The following is a 16,845-nucleotide window of genomic DNA, read 5'->3' on the forward strand; positions in this document are numbered from 1 at the left end:
CTAGGCATTGGCTTACGCCGCTTTATTGCGCGATTGTTGGCTGCCAGCGGCGGCTCACACGTTTTGAACACTTAGTTCCGTTCGGTGTCGTGTTTTTACGCAGCAGCCGTACGAACTTCGCGGACGACCAAAGTTCGTAGCTGCGTCACCGCCTTTACTCCGGATGGTTTTGTGACAGGTCCGCGGCTGCGTTTGCCGTACGCACGTACGAACTGAAATCACCGTCCGCAACCTCGCCTCAGATGCGACGCCAACGAGTTGACGTGCTTTTAAAGAATTACCCGTCGCCTCTCCGTGTTGAGAATAGTGTCGGCACGATCGGGTCAGTGGTGATGCGAAAAGTGGTCGTCTCGTAGCTGAATGTAAGCCTAAATAAAATAAATCTGGGTTTCCGAGGTGTCCGAAGGGAAAAGAGAACGGTATTTCTTGTTTGCTGGAATGATGGTGACTACAGTGAACGTAGCTTACTGTTAGACGCGTAAAAATGTTCGACGGAAGTGCCGTGAAGGTTGCGTGTGTACGGTCTCGCTTCCACGGAAAGAAAAAGCGGACGAAACTTGCTCGTGCGCACCGGCTGCGTGACAACAATAATGACGCTTCGTTTTTTTCTTCCGCGCTTTTTTTTCGTTGTTTGTTCGTAACTTCGTCGCCTTCGATGCTCGGCAGTATCTGTTCCCGCGTTTTTCTTCTTCACATCATTGCTTCATCGGGGGCGCCCCGGGGCCACGCGCAGCACGCTACCTAATTGCGAACCGACCCCTGGCCACCGAGAGACTTCCATCCAACGCGGTCATCCTGTTCAACTATGTTCCCTCCTGCGCCGGTTCATCGCGTCAGGATTACGTCAGTACTCTTTTTAACGTTTAGCAACTTTGAAATTGAAAGGGCCGCTTAATGGCTGATTGTGTGTTTTCGCTGCAGTTGCGCCGGCTCGCCCCAGTAGCGGCGCGTTTGTTCGTGGAATACGCACCTCTCGGGACGTGCGCTGAAATTCCCTCAATTGTCATGCGAAGTGGGGGTTTCATTCATTGTCATGACAATTTTGTGCGACCAAGCGTCGCTGGTCAGTCCCGATTGGTCGAATCGATTTGCTTATGTCGTCACGGGGAAAGACACCTACGCTACGCTGGAGCTCGGTCTTGGGTGGGGGGTATGAGTGTTTGTTGGAAATGCGGTGGATGTTCCGCAGGGGAAACACCGCCTGCTAGCGTCGTTTGTGTCTGGTAGAAATGTAATTGATGCACTGGTCACTGAAATTTCTTCGGCTGCGTCGTGCGTGGATTAGCGTCGCGCGACACGCAATTGGTAGTGCTTGGAGCTGCGGCCGGCGCTTGCGAGTGCGACTGTTCTCGGCGTGAATTTCCGGCGATCTTTCGTCACCGCTGCTCCCATATCGCAGAGCGGTTCGACTCTGACGTGTGGCGCTGAATACAAATAGCGGAAATCGAAATGAGTGTCGACGGTGTGGGGTTCTAGGTTCGCGAATAGAGGTTTCTTCGGTACTACTGGCGCATGTATCGGCAGCTAATTTGGTGGGGATCTCGGCCGGTTCTTTTCGTTTTTTTCGGCGTGGGGGGTATCGTTTGTTCGTGCTCGTAGTACCTGGCGCATAATGCGTCCTTTCACGTCGCCATGGGGCACTGAGGTCACCGACGACGGGGGCCCTTTGCCTTGTGGTCGATGAACTTTGTGGCCGCGGTGGGCGTCAGCTCGCTGATGGTGCGAGCTGCCGTGCTCTGCGGTGAAGCCGTTCCCCGCGCTTATCGCAATTGCGGCCTTTGCCGGAAACTGACAGCACGTTCGTTTGAGCGCTATCTCGTTTTTATATTCGTTTTTGGCTTTCGTATTGTTTAATATAATGTACTGAGGCAATCTTAATTTCTCTGCCTGGTCTTTTCCTGTGTGTGGGTGTGTGTAATGTTTTTGGAGTGTTGTTGTCTGTGGTATGAGGAGATGTGCAATGTTTGGAATATTGTTTTGGAGGTAAAAAAAAAACGAAATTTCACCACGTTTGTAATGGATGCTTTATTATGTGATAACACTCTAGCCACACTTGTGACTATAGTCTCAATAGCCGTCTTTGCAAATCTGACCATACTAAAAACAGGAATTGGAAAGTGCCTGCTGCCCTCCAAGCTGTTCCATTCTGGTTCAACTTGCACCCTTTGATGGCCTTTGGAAGCAAGTTCGTTTGTGAGCCGTTAAATGGAGAAATTTGTTTACAGAACGTCACTGCCCAACTATTCCTTCTCCAGTTTAGTAATTGAAACTTTACGTTGTGTCAAAGATACTTCGTTTCCAAAGATATCGCACCCATGGGGCTGTGTATGCTTGCAGGGTCATCTTTACTTTCTGACCTATTTTTATGCTTGTGTGATTATAGCACATTCTAGCAGACATCTCAGGCTTTGCTGGTTTCGGTGGGATAGAGTGAACTCCAAACGAGCTGCCAAAAATGAAGCAAAAACAGGTTAACAAAAGGGGAATCCTCTGAAGTCTTGCGATCATCTCGCCGCCACGCGGTGGTCAGTGGCAACTCCAGCTTCTGCGCGAATAATTTAAAAACAAACAAACAAACAAATCAAAATTATAAAAATATATAAAAATATAAACAATCACATAATCATTTACATAAATAAATGCACTTTATTATTACTACTGGGAATGTGCAAGAGGAATTCCCGGTACTCTTGCGGCGGCCGGAAAAAACTTTCGCGTCGTCTGCTACATGAACTTCTGCGACACGATGCCGTTGCATGGAAGATAATGCACCCTGTGGCTTGAAGACGGTGCATAACTGTTCAAAACCGGGCTTGAAGCAAGTAGTCCTCTGGGCTAGAATATGTACCCGTGGCACAGCAGTTCGCCAAATAAGTTTCTTCTCCTAATCTACCCTCGATTTTCCACGTTTGGTGAAATGGGCTGCCGAGCTCAGACTAGCACCTTGCCGCATGAACACACACTCATCAGGCGAAGATTGAGCAAACGGGACGTCGCATAAAATGAAAGCCTGTATAAGGCATAGAGTTTCATACCATAATATTTGTACGAAACTCCTTCTGTGTAGGTAGGCTTAAATATGTATACGACGTATTCGGTGCTAAGAAAATTGCGGCGCTGTTTTTTTCTTATAATCGCAAGCTACAAATTTGTTCGTGAGTGTCTTTTTTCCAAGGAAGCGTAAATATTGATTTCAGTGTCCGAGTTTGACTACTGCACGTCGCGCCGAACAGAAAATAAGTAGTAAAGGTCGGTAATGTACCCCTTAAAGCGTAGTTACCTAAATTTCCGCAGACATCAAAAAAGAAAAACTAAAAAAAAAGACATAACAGTAACAGTACGGTGCTGGTGGGAATCGAACCTCGCCATTTCGCGTGTGAACCGAGTATTCTACCACTGCGCCACATTTTGATGTCTTGCAATCGCAGCGCCATTAACGAACTTTAACCGCTTTTGGCTTCACTTTTGATGTATGAGAAGTATAGGCGTTTGGACCACTCTGTGTTCTCGTTTACTGTAGGTGGGGGGGGCACACCAGTCTTGAGGACATACGCATTGTGTGTCCTATTCTTATGTGTGGTGTATTTTGTCATTTTGAGCTCATTTATGTTGTTAGTTTTTGTCTCTGTGACCTGAGTGTGATTGTAGCAAAGCAGCGATCATTGACCAAGTCAAACGCACAATTTTTGACTTCTCAGATCCCGTAAGGGATGCTTGCTCACAAACAGCAAAAAGCGTTCATTTGACACGGTCAGTGTCTGCAACTTTGCTATGAACTCACAACCTGACAAGATAAACTTCCGTCTAATCCGGACTTTGGGACTTAAGTTTGAATTTACATACTGCATTACACGGTTCCATGTGCCGTTATTTTTTTGTGGTCTATTCTCGAAATACTTAAACGCTTCATGTATTCTGCCCACTGTTGTAGTTTCAGCACTGTTACTGCAAAAGCGATCACCGTACAAAATATCAGGTCAAAAAGTGCTGTTTTCATAAAATGAACTGCACTATCACACTAGCAAGAGCAAAAAGTTTCTTTGTGGCTTTATCACACCATCCGATTCGCAAGTTGCCAGTACTGCAGAATTTATGAATCTGACCGGTACATCCCATGACGTTGTGGCGACAAATTGCTCCTGGGAAAACAAGAAGCTTGGATATATGTGCAAATGGTCATTTAGAGGACCTAAAGGTGCAACTGTTTTGTAAATACTCAAGCTATGGTTCTAACATTTTGCAGGCACATGCTTGGCCCCGGGCTTGTAGACCGGAAATCAAATTAATGCAAAAAAAATTGATTTGGGGATTTTTTGGTTCTCAAGACCAATGCATTCATTTTCACGCGGACCCGCTGCGGTGGCTCAGTGGCTAAGGCGTTGCGCTGCTGAGCACGAGGTCGCGGGTTCGATTCCCGGCCGCGGCGGCCACTTTTCTGATGGAGGCGAAAAGCAAAAACGCCCGTGTGTACGAGATTTCGGCGCACGTTAAAGATCCCCAGGTGGTCAAAAAATAATCCGGAGCCCTCCACTACGGCGCGCCTCATCGCCTGCGTTGCGTCGGCGCGTTAAACCCCACAATCATCATCATCATCAATCATTTTCACGCGGGGCTGCAAAATTTGGTCAAAGTGTTCAGAACGTAGAACTGGTGGTAGAAAAAAACAAATGAATTCCAATGAAGATCTTTGTTTATTGTTTGTGGTGTAGCCTGCTTTGCTTGTTTGCTTGGTTTTGAAGTAGAACTTCCTCATCCTGCGGATATTGCTGATGTGTCAAAATGTTGCTCGAGCTTTGCACTGAAAAGAAAAAAACCGCTACGTGCAGAGGGTGTATCTGTCCGTGGAAGCTTAAATCGAAGATCTATACAATGCAGAGGGTTGATGCACGGTCTTCCGAATCACTTATGTTATATGAGCAACTGATCTTACAAAATGCTGCGGTGCACGTGTGCTTGAGCCATTGTGGGTGGAAAGAACTGACACGAGGAATCATTTGCCATTTTTTTTCTTTCATGTGCTTTCTGTCTGAGTCGAGAGGTTGATGGAACTGGGCTTGTCTGTTGTGTCTGATGTAGTAGTGTGGTGAAAACCCTACTGCTGTGGAGTTCTGCATGGTTCTTTTGTTTCAAATCATCTCGACGGCGTGCTCTTTTTTCTGCAGGATTGAGTCCCAGTACGACTACGCTGGGGAGGATGAGGAGGAGGAGGAAGAGATTCTCGGATCGGACGACGACGAGCAAGAGGACCCGAGGGACTATTGCAAAGGTTTGTTCTCATCTCTCTCGCTTGAGTGTTCGGGGCTGAGGGAGCGCGGACCGGTGATCCATTTGTAGCGGCTTAGTTCCACTGGTTGGTCCGTTTGAAACTGCTGAATGGAAAGGCTTTGTGGATGGCAGAGTTAGATGTGGAAGACAAGTAGGAGGGCTGGGTTCCACTAGAGATACCTTGCAGTGGTTGTGTGTGAAGGTCAGGGGTTATGCAGGGGTGAGACAGGTGCGCATGTTGCGCAGTTTTGATACAAATTGGTTTTCCTGCGCCAGCCTGCTCCAAAAGCTTGAAATTTGCAAAAATTGTGCCAAACTGCTCCAAAACAGTCTGAGAGCCAAGGATTTTAACGCTCCCGTAAGTTTCAGTGGGGGAAAATGCTAACTGACAGCATACTTTTCCAGCATCTCCAATGTGATGCTGTTTTCATATCTGCCAACTCTTCCGAATTTTCCATAAAATGTACGAATTTTGACGCGTCTTACGATTTTACGAATCCTGCCTGAAATTTTACGAATTTTCGAAAAAACTGGGACCATCTATTTAAACGACACTGTGGAACCTGCGCCGCCACGAGAAAGCAATACGTAGTCTTGTTATCACCATCTGTGAAGCTGCGATTTCTGTCGTCTTCTCGGGGTGGGCTACGCAGCAAGGTGAACTCGCTGCTACCTCGGCAAGCCTGCTTATAGCATGTTGTTCACGGGCCGGTTACGACTTCTGTGTTCGTGGCGCTCTTTGTACGACTGTCGCGTCCGGTGCGTGGTACGACTGCGGTAGTCGCTTCGCAGTGCAAAGGCGGGCTGGAAGCTGCGAAAGCACGACCAAGTGTTCTCGAAATCGTAGATATCCGAATTTGCTGCCCTTCCCAATGAAGTTGCTGCTCATTACTCTTCAACACTGACGGTTTTCACGTATGGTTCTGAAAACATGACAACGCGTGAAGAAAACGTGAATCATTTTAGACTTAAAAATTAAAGTGTGCTGCCCACCACTTCTCCCAGTCCGCAGATATTACGAATTTCTATGTCACCAGGTTGGCAGGTATGTGTTTGTAAAGGTGTAATTGATTGATCATTCAGTAAAAAACCCTCATAAAATTGTCCCCGAGATGGTTCTTCCGAAATTCACAATGTCGGGTTGCACATGTTATAATCTGTGCGTTTTTGAAGTTTTCTCATTGAAAACCATTGCAAAGTCTAGTAGAAAAATACGTGTGTACTGAGGTGACAAACTAACTTGTGCAAGTTGATGAAAAAAAAATGGCAATTTTTGGAGCGCTGTATCTCCGAAATGCCATGACTGGGTTCTGCCACCTTGGTGTGGTGAAGATTGGAAAACATGGCTGCCGGGCGAAGTACTTGCTCGTGGTTCAGGCCGAGTACTCTTCGCTGATTTCTACCGTGGTTTTGGTTATGGGGGTGGCTGGGTTTACAATAGTTGATCTGTTGCGGGAAGTTGTGGACTTATTGCGGTGTTATAAAACACCGAGCTGTTACTGCCTTTAACAGCGATCTTGCGAGCGGCGGGAATGGGACGATCAACACTGCAGAAGTGGCGGCGCAGACTACATCGTCGCAAAATATTCAAGCAGTGTCTGATAGCGGGACAGGCTATTATCTCACTCTAGTAATAATGGTTCATCTAACTGAAGTGAAATTAAATGCCAAAAGGGAGGTGGCTAAACATGCCACGTTACTCAAATAACAATCGTAGTAAAAGTGCACATTGGGGATTGAAATGGGAAAGCTGGTGGGGTGCGACTGTCGCCTCGCTTTACGCAACTCTACACTTGTGCGTAAAGCTGAATCAGGGATTACAAAAATAATAATTTCGTCATTCACATAATAAAAATGCCTTACGATTGCTGATTTTTTTCAGTTCCATATTTTCAATGGCCCTCCACGCTGTCTATGCATTGAGCCTAAAAATTTAAAAATGGTTTGTAAAAGGTAGTGCAGTTCGTACCTTGTGATACCCTGGTAGAAAAAACTTTATTGAAAGGCTGTTTCAGTGTCATGTACATTCAAAACCGATTAAAAAGTGCACATACCACCCCTCCCCCCGAGTTGCCAAAAATTTGATTTTTTAGGCTCCTGAGGTGGCATAATAAATGCCGTTCTGCTCCTAATCAAGCTTCTTCTGCTCCAAATTGAAGATTTCGCTGCTCCAAAAACTGCTCCCAAATTTGATTCAGCTGTCTCACCCCTGGTTATGACCATAATAATGCCAGTTGGACCGTTGCGATTGCTAAAATTGAAGGGTAAATGGACGACTGAATGCCAGCCAGTCGATCCATGGTGAAACAGAAGGAAAGGACGAGTGGAGGCACAGGACGTGACACGGCATTGTGCGGCCTGTCCGTGTCCTTGCCTTTTGTGTAGCGAATTCTAGTTGTGTGATATCAATTTGGCCATTTGACGTGCCGCCGGTGTCGTATAAAGTGAGAACTGAACTGATTTTTGTCTGTCTGACACGACACAAGGGCTTGGAGGAAAAGAAAGTTTCAAGGATGTTGCACTGGGGGGGGTGACGCAGCTTTGACGCCTTCTCACATCCTTTTTAGTGTTGTCGAGATCCTTCCCCGCCGTTTCTCTTTCGTCATGATTCCTCGGATGTTTTTTGAGTGGTTGAGGTGTCGTCAATTCTCGGACCCATTACAATGCCTGCTCAGATAACGAGTTTTATTAGATCAAATATCCATCATTCTATACTTTTTTTGTCTTTTGATAACGTTTTTTTTTTAACAAAATGATGCAACCAGGTCCAAATTTGATCTTGCGGGCATGTGGTTGCAGCGCAAGGCCTGTTTCAGTGGTAGTTGAAGAAAATTTGCCATAATTTGCATCTGCTATGAGTGAATCCTGAACTTGAATAATTGTACAGGCTTATTTACATCGCACCACGTCTTGGTGGGTTACGGCCACGTGTCGTCCGGCTTTACCTATTGCCTCATTCGTTGACTGAAACATTGTACGTGGGCAGGACTGTGCCACTGATATTTTGGCTCTTGATGATGTGCATGAGTGCGGCCTGGTATGAATTTAGGGCATGGCGTCCGTCAATGACAATTCGCAGGCAATAATTGCACTGACAGTGCAATTTTGCAGTGTCAGCTAAATAGCTGGAGCTGTGAGAGACTGCAGTGCTTTTTCACGCACATCTTTAAGGGCACGGGGTAAGGCGAAATTTGGAAAAAAAAAGGGGGGTGGGGGGCGAGCTTTTGATCCTTTTTCTTCATAATTAACGGAATTTCACCTCCCTGTGCACATTTTCCGTAATCACACTTATCTTACAAGGTTGTATTTCTGGCCCAAAAACAGTTTTTTCATAAGCAAGCAGTAAGCGGTCACGTCCCGTTTTGGAATGTGCTCCGCGTTTATTTTCATTTCTTCAATCAATAAACTCCCAGCTCCAGATCAAAACGCTAGTCTGGAAGCAGCTGTATTAAGAAATTCTGCATAGCTGCAGCCACTGCATAGCTGATTTTTCAGCCAAGGCAATGCAAAGACGCTGTGCATGTTTGTTCCACATTTGTGCTTCGGAGCCGCACGCCAAATATGACCTTGTTGGACTTCATTCTCTCAAGATTGCAACATTGGATGCTGTTCTTTCATTCAGTGATGGTAGCATTGCACGAGCCAGCATTTCGAAATAAGTTGTATTGAACCCTGGGCGCAACACCAACATCAAGTGGCTGAAAGAGGTTGACCACAAGCAAAGATACTTAGCGAACAGAGCTGCACGACAGCTCAGAAAAGAGGCAAGGCAGGACAGACGACAGGCTGAAAAGCGAAAAAATGGCTTCGACAGTGATTACGAAGCTGGTGCTTACTAAATAAGTGACTCAAATAGTGTTTGTAGCAAAAAAAGTGTTTTTATTCATTTCTTGCCTTAAAAACTCAATTATCTCAAAACAATGTTTTTTTTATTACATAGGTACCATTATTTCATATATCTTCCAGGGCTTCTTCTTTGGTTGATTCTTTTTTCCTGTCGTCTACATAAGTTGTCACATCTACTGTGCCAGGATTGAAAATGTGCACGTAATGGCTTTTTTGGTGCAGAATTTTCAGTATGAAAATTAGGCCAAAATATAGGAATATTTCAAATTTGTCTGATTTAAATAATTCTGGTACACTTAAAAGAGCCCAAAATTTGAAAGAAAATGATCATATGATTGTGTATATATTTTTAGTAGACGCCGAGAAAAATGTTCCTCAAAATGGCCAAAAATGCATGGGGAAGTATAGGGCTTACCCTGTACCCTTGAGGAAGCGAAACACCGAACTTTCTTTTGCGAGTAATGCCTGCCTGCCTTACCTAAAATTACACATTGTTGATTCACGTTGCAGCAGCCGTGATAGCGTCATGGCAGCCGTAAATAATGTCGCTTACACATGTCAGGCATGAGCATTATTTCCCACTATACGTACTTTGAATGCTCCGGCAGTAAAGTTAACGCTACACACCCGCACTCAGCTTGGGATTGATACCGTATTTACTCGCGTAATGAACCCACTTTTTTCCTGGAAAATTCGGTACGAATTTGGGGGGAGGGTCGTGAGTCCTTAGAGTAAATTCTTAATTATTTAGAAAAGGCGCGATGACAGGGGGACCTTATATGAAGGACCTTGTGGAAAACTGCCCTGAACATGAAGCTTGGGCCTGTATCTGAGAGACTTTTCGAGGAGTTTGTGTCTGCAGATCTGGACCTTGTGCGTTCGAAGACCCTACAGATCATGTGATCCTGGCGCAAGTTAATGGTGCCTTTAGAGGATGAACGAGAGGAGTACGGTGACGAGGGTATTTTAGGACAGAAGGTGTTGGCAGTTAAGGCTGACATTTGTCTAAGAGCACTTTAACGGTATTGTGAGAACAGCGACACTTGCAAGGCGGAGTGCTTTACGTACCAGAGTTGGGAAGGAAGCTAATACAGTCTGCATTCCCTAAAACTACTTCAAATGACTTTCTTAATAAGCCATAGTGAGAATTTGCTTGTCGACCTGTCTGAATACACTTCGATGCTGATTTGTAACAAAGCGGTCATGTTCGGCTCCGCGCTGTTCTTAGAATTTTTGGTTACAAGAGACCTTGGTTATAAGAGACATGTTTCCTGGGTCCCTCGAGTGTCTCTTGTAACGCGGTTTTACTGTAGGGTGCTAACCAATAGGGATTGCATTTTTTTAATTGCTTTTGGAATACCGTATTTATTCGAATGTAGGCCGGCCCCGATTCTAAGCCGACCCCCGAAAGTCCGAAGGCGCGAAAAAAAAAAAAAAAAAAACTTACCTCGAATGTAGGCCGAACAAAAAGGCGAGGTCAGCGTTCACAAAAAGAAAACACGTTTATTGAACAGGAAGATGTGGTGCTGGAACTCAATCAGTTTCTCTTGAAAATCACCGGGCAACTTCTGGACGATTGAGGTTCGACGACGGAGGCTAAAGCCGAAGTGCTTGATGAATTTCTGTAGCCAGCCCCGACTGGCTTTGAAGTGTGCCCGCGATAAGTGCGATAAGCCTCGTTCCCTTAAAAGCTCCCTTGCTTTTGCCTGGAGCACTTCCGTCGTTACTGGAAGGGCAGCTGCTCGCTGCGTCTGAACGAAGTCAGCCAATGCCATCTCCATTTCATGGTGACGGCATTCTCGTGGTTCGGTGATTGCCAACCTCATTGCGGCGCACGCAAATATCCTCTCCCGTTGCGTCCTCCAACGACGGACATTTTTTTCATCCACGCCGAAGTCCCGCCCGGCTTGAACGTTCGACGACAACTCCGCGGCTAAAACAACTTTTCTTTTAAAAGCGGCACTATAATGGCACCGCTTCTTTTTGCGCTGTCAAAACCAAACGCCACACCGCACGCAGGCCACTGTCCGCACAATTCAAAATGGCAGCCTATGGCCCTTAAGTGGCTACTGGCTCGTCTAGTAATGGCTACAATACTTTCTTTTCTAGGTGGCGCTAGCTGCGCGCTACTTCACTTGGAAATTGGCGTGTATTTCAAAATCCTCGAATCTAAGCCGACCCTGGAGTTTGATATATCAGTATTTCAAAAAAACTATCGGCTTAGATTCGAATAAATACGGTATTACCCCTTCAATGCCGCAACGAAAATGCCCATTTCCTGTTTGCTTAGGCTCCTTTTTTAAATTCAGCCATTATACAGCTTTAATGATATTCAATGAATAACAATGGAATTACATGAGCATACCTTCTTAATTTCATTTTCATGAGTAAATTCTAGGTTTTAATTAGAGGTAAGTGAATATTTGAGACTTCTAGTGCTTCCCAACGAGCGTTCTCTATTTCATTTGACGAACAATGCTCTTCTACTATTGTAAGTTTCGGAAGTAGGGTGTGAAAAAGCAATAAATGTTGGCTTTGTCGCAAGACACATACTTTTTTTTTTTAACCTCACTGTATGGTTTTATTTATTCGTCCCCTTTGTGTTGGGCTGTTGATGTGGAAAGCTTATTGTTGCACTATATTTATTTTATTGTTTCCGAAAACAGTGAACAGATGAGTATTTTTAAAACTGGAGCATATGCAGTTTTGGTTACAGTACAACACGTAACACGCAGATAATAAAAAAAACCTCACGTGGTCAGAATTATTCCAGAACCCTGGTGTGTTAATTTTAACCCCATAATTTTGAAAACAACGCATAACACTACCCAAAACGTAAACATTATTTTTACTGACTCTTGAGTGTAGTCTATGCTCTTTACTCGGGGCACCCTAATAAAAACACTCGCTGAAACTATTTTCAGGCAGTGGCACCACTTATCTGGAGGATATTTTTGGGATGCAAATTATAGGATGCGCAAATGTAGCAAACTGCACATTATAAAGCCAGAAGTGGGTACATACATTGCAGACACACAAAACAGATGAACAGAATGGTCTGTATGCAGACTGCAAATATGCTGCACATTCATTTAAATGAAATACTTCCACAAATGTGGAGGAAGGCTGTCAGTGCTTAGCATTTGAACTTAGTGTATGTTTTGGGGCATTGCCTGATGGGGACGCTTTCCTGAGCAATGCACTTGAAAAGACAGAACTGCACTGCACCCCTCGCTATTTTCAGCAGACCTACCACTGGTCACAGACGAATGTCTTTTAACCTCTCTCGCTGATATTGGACTGTTCACCTCTTACGGCATGTAGCTCTCGACGCTCTTGGTTTGGGGTAGGTCGTGAGGGCACTAAAGCATTGCTTGTGGAGTGTGGCTTAAGGTGCCAGGTGCCGTTTACAGTTGTCAACGTCGCCTATCATTATGACCATCTTCACATTTTAGATTAAGCGCTCTCTGCACCTGTCTATTAAGCCCCTTTGATAATGTCACATTGATGTCATACTGATGTCATGCATATTTTAATCACATGTGATACACACTGAATGATTACCTATAACAACGTAGTTGGCACTTTTTGGCCTTAGGACCCGCCGCGGTGGCTCAGTGGCTGAGGCGTTGCGCTGCGGAGCACGAGGACGCGGGTTCGATTCCCGGCCGCGGTGCCCACTTTTCCGATGAAGACGAAAAGCAAAAATGCCCGTGTGCGCGAGATTTTGGCTCGTGTTAAAGATTCTCAGGTGGTCAAAATTAATCCGGAGCCCTCCACTACGCCGTGTCTCATCGCCTGCGTTACGTTGGCGCATTAAAACCCTACAATCAATCAAGATATCCAGTCTCACAGGTAGGCGTTGCTCAAGAGCTTGCACTCGTTGCATTCTGCGACTCGCATGGCACAAAGGGGGCTTGGTGTAGGGCTGACGACTAGTTGAGCGTGAATAGCGCAGTGAATGAAAGGATTTCTGAATGGGCAAAGTAGGGGCACAAACCCTGAGTTGGTCTAGAATGTGCAGACCGGTTGAGGTGGTCTATAAGCAAGCATTTGTCCGGTCAGGTGTGCCTCCACAAGCTCCTCGGCATTATGGATGCCCAGATGGTCAAATCTGGCAGTGGACGAGCACAGGGGGTATCCACAGTGCCGCTTTGTAGGCTTTTCTGATGAGGCAATTGATTCTCTGTAACTCAGTAGCACTGGCATGATGAATGTTAGGGGAGGAGGGAGTACATTCTGCTGATCGCGAAGGCCTCACGCTATCTCAAACTCACAACCGGCGGTTGGCAGTCCTTTTGATGAGACCAGTTGCTTGGACAACATGCTTAGTTAACTGGGTGACAAGTTGTGTGTTTGTTCGATTCCACTGCTTTATAAGGAGTCTTGTGTAAGGGAAGGGAAAACTGGGTTACATGATGAATTTTTTGGTTCTTCGCAAGGCCCCTGGTCGGCCGCTTGCAATCTTGTAGGTTCCCTCTGCAAGCGCTGGCTGACGACACCCTGTGTGGATGCCTCTCTCTGTGTGTGCAGGGGGCTACCATCCAGTCAAAATTGGGGACCTCTTCTACAGCCGTTACCACGTGGTCCGGAAGCTCGGATGGGGCCATTTTTCCACCGTCTGGCTCTGCTGGGACCTCATGTGAGTAGCGCCCTCCCCGCTTACCTTGCCTGCAGGAGTTTGTTGTTGTTTTGTTTGGAAGTGAAGCTTTCTACGCCTCGCTGATGGCGACGGGGGTGAAGGGAAAGGTGGTCGCAACGCAATGCTTTCTCTGGTCCAAGGCCGATGTCTTCAGAGTCCTAAATCCAAATTGTTATGGTCGAAACGCAATGCAGGAAAGCCAATTTAGACAATGGGTTTCCGCAGAGGCGCATCAAGTGCCTCAAAAGAACAGCACTTGCTGTGGCCGGAATCGAACCTGGCTCCCTTGCATTGTGAAGCAAACATGTACCCTATTGCGCCATTCTGGCACGGTTATAGCAGTTTTGGATTTTGTACTGTCACTCGGGTTGCACAAGAGAAAGCTTTGCATTTTGATTATCTTTTTAAACTATTTCTTTTAATCTCTAAGTAAACTTGGTGAAACTTGCCGGTCTTGCTGCTTTTTCCTCACTGATTTCAAATATGCCATTATTTTTTGAGTCAGTCAGTCAGTTCCTAACGAGAGATACTTAGCCATTTTTGGAGGAACAATAGAAAGAAAAAACGGAGTTAGTCATAGAAGTGTAATGTTTATATTTTCCAATGCTATGAACCCTGGTGAATGCAATAACAGAATTTTTTTTTTTTTTTAGGCACTGCTTGGAACTAATTTTACAGCTCATTAAACTTTGGTGTTTGAGATGGGTGTTCGAAATGGTTTCTTGCCACTGGTGCCACCAAATTTAATGAGCTGTAAAATTAGTTCCAAGCGGTGCATCAAAAAGCCAATACTCCTATTGCATTCACCAGGGTTCATAGCACTGGAAAATATAAAGATTACAGTTCTATGGCCAAGACGGTTTTGTCTATTGTTCCTCCAAAATAACTAATTATCTTTGAACTAATTGACCAACTGAAAAAATAGTGGCATATTTGGAATCAGTGGAGCAAAAGCAGCAAGACTGGCAAGTTTCAGAGTCTACTTGAAAATTAAGGAGCTGTTTTAAGAGCAGCGTGCCCCCTTATAAGCGTGTCTGTCTGAGCTCTCATCTCTTGTTCTTGTACCTACCGCCGTGGGTGGCACGGTGGCCGGAGCCATTGCGGGTGTGATATGCAGGATGTTCTGCTGGGAAGGGGGGAACCATGTCCATTGTAATTGTCTCCAGGTTGCCTAATTAGTAGTGCACTATTATCCACCGGGGCACGCCTTGCAGCCCTGGTGTAGTTTTTGCAAGTGAAACTTGCTCTTCAATTTTTTGGTTTGCATTTTGAACACGACAGCTGTGCATTGAGATTTTAAAAGGCTCGCGCTAGAGGTGGCCTCAATTAGTTTCTAGCCCTCCCCCACTGCTGGCTTCGTAACCCGCGTGTATAGCTTTGGCATGCAAAGCCCCAGCTTGAATTTTAACTTGAATTTTGGGTTTTGCTTAGTTCGAGACCTTGCGAGATATGCCGAGAACTTGCGCATTTTTGTGCTGTTGTTAGCTTCCCTGGTGCATGCTCATTTTCTTTTTGTCACTGAGGGCGCTAACCTCACATTTGTGTTTCCGTCTCGAGCCGAGGGACTTTGGAGGCTGTGCGTATTTTTGATAGGTGCAATTTTGTTTCATTGCTTTCTCGTGTGTGCCTTTGCTGTGCCATTACCGTCTGCATTGCTGTTTTGGTTCAACCTGTGGCACTGGGGAAGGTTCTATAATCATGGCTGGTGCTCTTGTTCCAGCAGTCAGGTTTGTGCGTGGAGATGAAACGTGCCCGTTGTGTGAATGCAAGATTCATGTGCTGCGCACTTGAAAAAACTGCGTGCATTCCTAGATTTGCTTGCCGTAGCAGCCTTTTATTGCGCAATTTCTGCAATTAACAGGAGACTTGTGCTGAGCTGTGTGTTACCGCTCCAGGAAGCCACGGTCGGTTTCTGTGGTGACCTTGGCAGGTGGCGTGATGTGATGTATGCAGAGTTGAGATGGTGATGCGGTGCTCTGCACTGGCGAAATTGTTTGTAGTAGCCCGTTGTAAATGTACAGTTAAACCTCGTTATAACGAAATTGAAGGGGCGCCGCGATTTGCTCGTTATAGCCAATATTTCGTTATAGCTGTAGCCGACATTTACTGCAAATAATATGCATTGTAGTTACCTAAAACAAAAAGCGGGCGAAATAGCATCTTGCCGCACAGCGGTAGTCAGTAAAATAAACACATTCCGGAGGTAAAAATGAAAACTCACGAACCTACTTTATTGCAGTTCAAAACTCGTATTTCAAACAGACTTGGCTACGAAGAAGTCCGTAATTGGACGTTGATGCACCTTCCTGATGCGAGCGATGGCTCCCTCAGCTGCGGCCGCTATGTTCACGCCATCTTCGCCGCCCTCGTGCGCGCTGAAGTAGCGGCGCAGCACGTCCACCGCATCTAGTGCCCCCGATGCCGTCCTTAGCGCTTCTTTTCATGCCACGTGCAACAGCGCTGATGATGGACTCTCGGTTGCTCATGACGGTGGACAGCGTACTCGTCCACACATCAGTCTTGCCACCTTACCACGGAGTGCACCTTTCCTTCCTTCGCGCCCGATGCGACGGCTTTTATCATTGCCGTCTTCTGTTCAAGTGTGATAGTCTTTCGCTTTCGCTTCCCGCCTGTCGCACTCGCGTTGTTCGAATCACGCGGGCAGTACGATCAAAGATAAGGCTGAAGACTGCCAAAACCCACGTACACACAACTACCCAGCGACGTCGGCGATACGAACAGGGGGGGAAGAAGACGCAGCAACCGACGCAACTGTGCGCGCCGTGCGCATTGGGGTTCTTCTCGGACTCACCACGGATAGGGATACATGGAAAAATCGGAACGTCCGACTGCTTCTCGGGAAGCCCGCGGCGAGTCCGAGACTGTAAATCGAAGGGCCCCATTGTCTGCATGCCGTGTGCAGCGAGAGGAGGGTGGGGGCTTCGCGGGCGCAGCGTCCGCATGGCGCGCCATGCAGCTTCGCGCGTGTGGCGGGCGTTTTTGAACTGCTAATACAGCTGCCGCGTCGCGCACTGTCTCAAATCCGCGTTGCGCCCTGTTGTAAAATTAGCTCAAAATCTGATTTCTCAACG

The 16,845-nt window shown here is 46.1% G+C and overlaps 1 protein-coding gene across 2 annotated transcripts in view; it reads left to right on the forward strand.

The window, feature by feature from the left end:
* Positions 1–16,845, forward strand: part of LOC144166689 (SRSF protein kinase 3-like) — a 37,853-nt gene that overhangs the window by 352 nt on the left and 20,656 nt on the right. Inside the window, exons 1-3 of one of the 2 annotated variants that reach the window (XM_077696207.1) lie at positions 791–843; positions 5,163–5,266; positions 13,645–13,753. In XM_077696207.1, the coding sequence (XP_077552333.1) occupies positions 806–843; positions 5,163–5,266; positions 13,645–13,753 (251 nt within the window). In that variant the 5' untranslated portion in view covers positions 791–805. Of the gene's footprint in view, positions 1–790; positions 844–5,162; positions 5,267–13,644; positions 13,754–16,845 lie in introns of those variants that run through there. The other variant, XM_077696206.1, reaches the window with a different exon arrangement.

Source organism: Haemaphysalis longicornis, unplaced genomic scaffold, assembly GCF_048455015.1.
Source record: "Haemaphysalis longicornis isolate Haplotype H1 unplaced genomic scaffold, Haemaphysalis longicornis Haplotype H1 scaffold_181, whole genome shotgun sequence".
Taxonomy (NCBI): Eukaryota; Metazoa; Arthropoda; class Arachnida; order Ixodida; family Ixodidae; genus Haemaphysalis; species Haemaphysalis longicornis.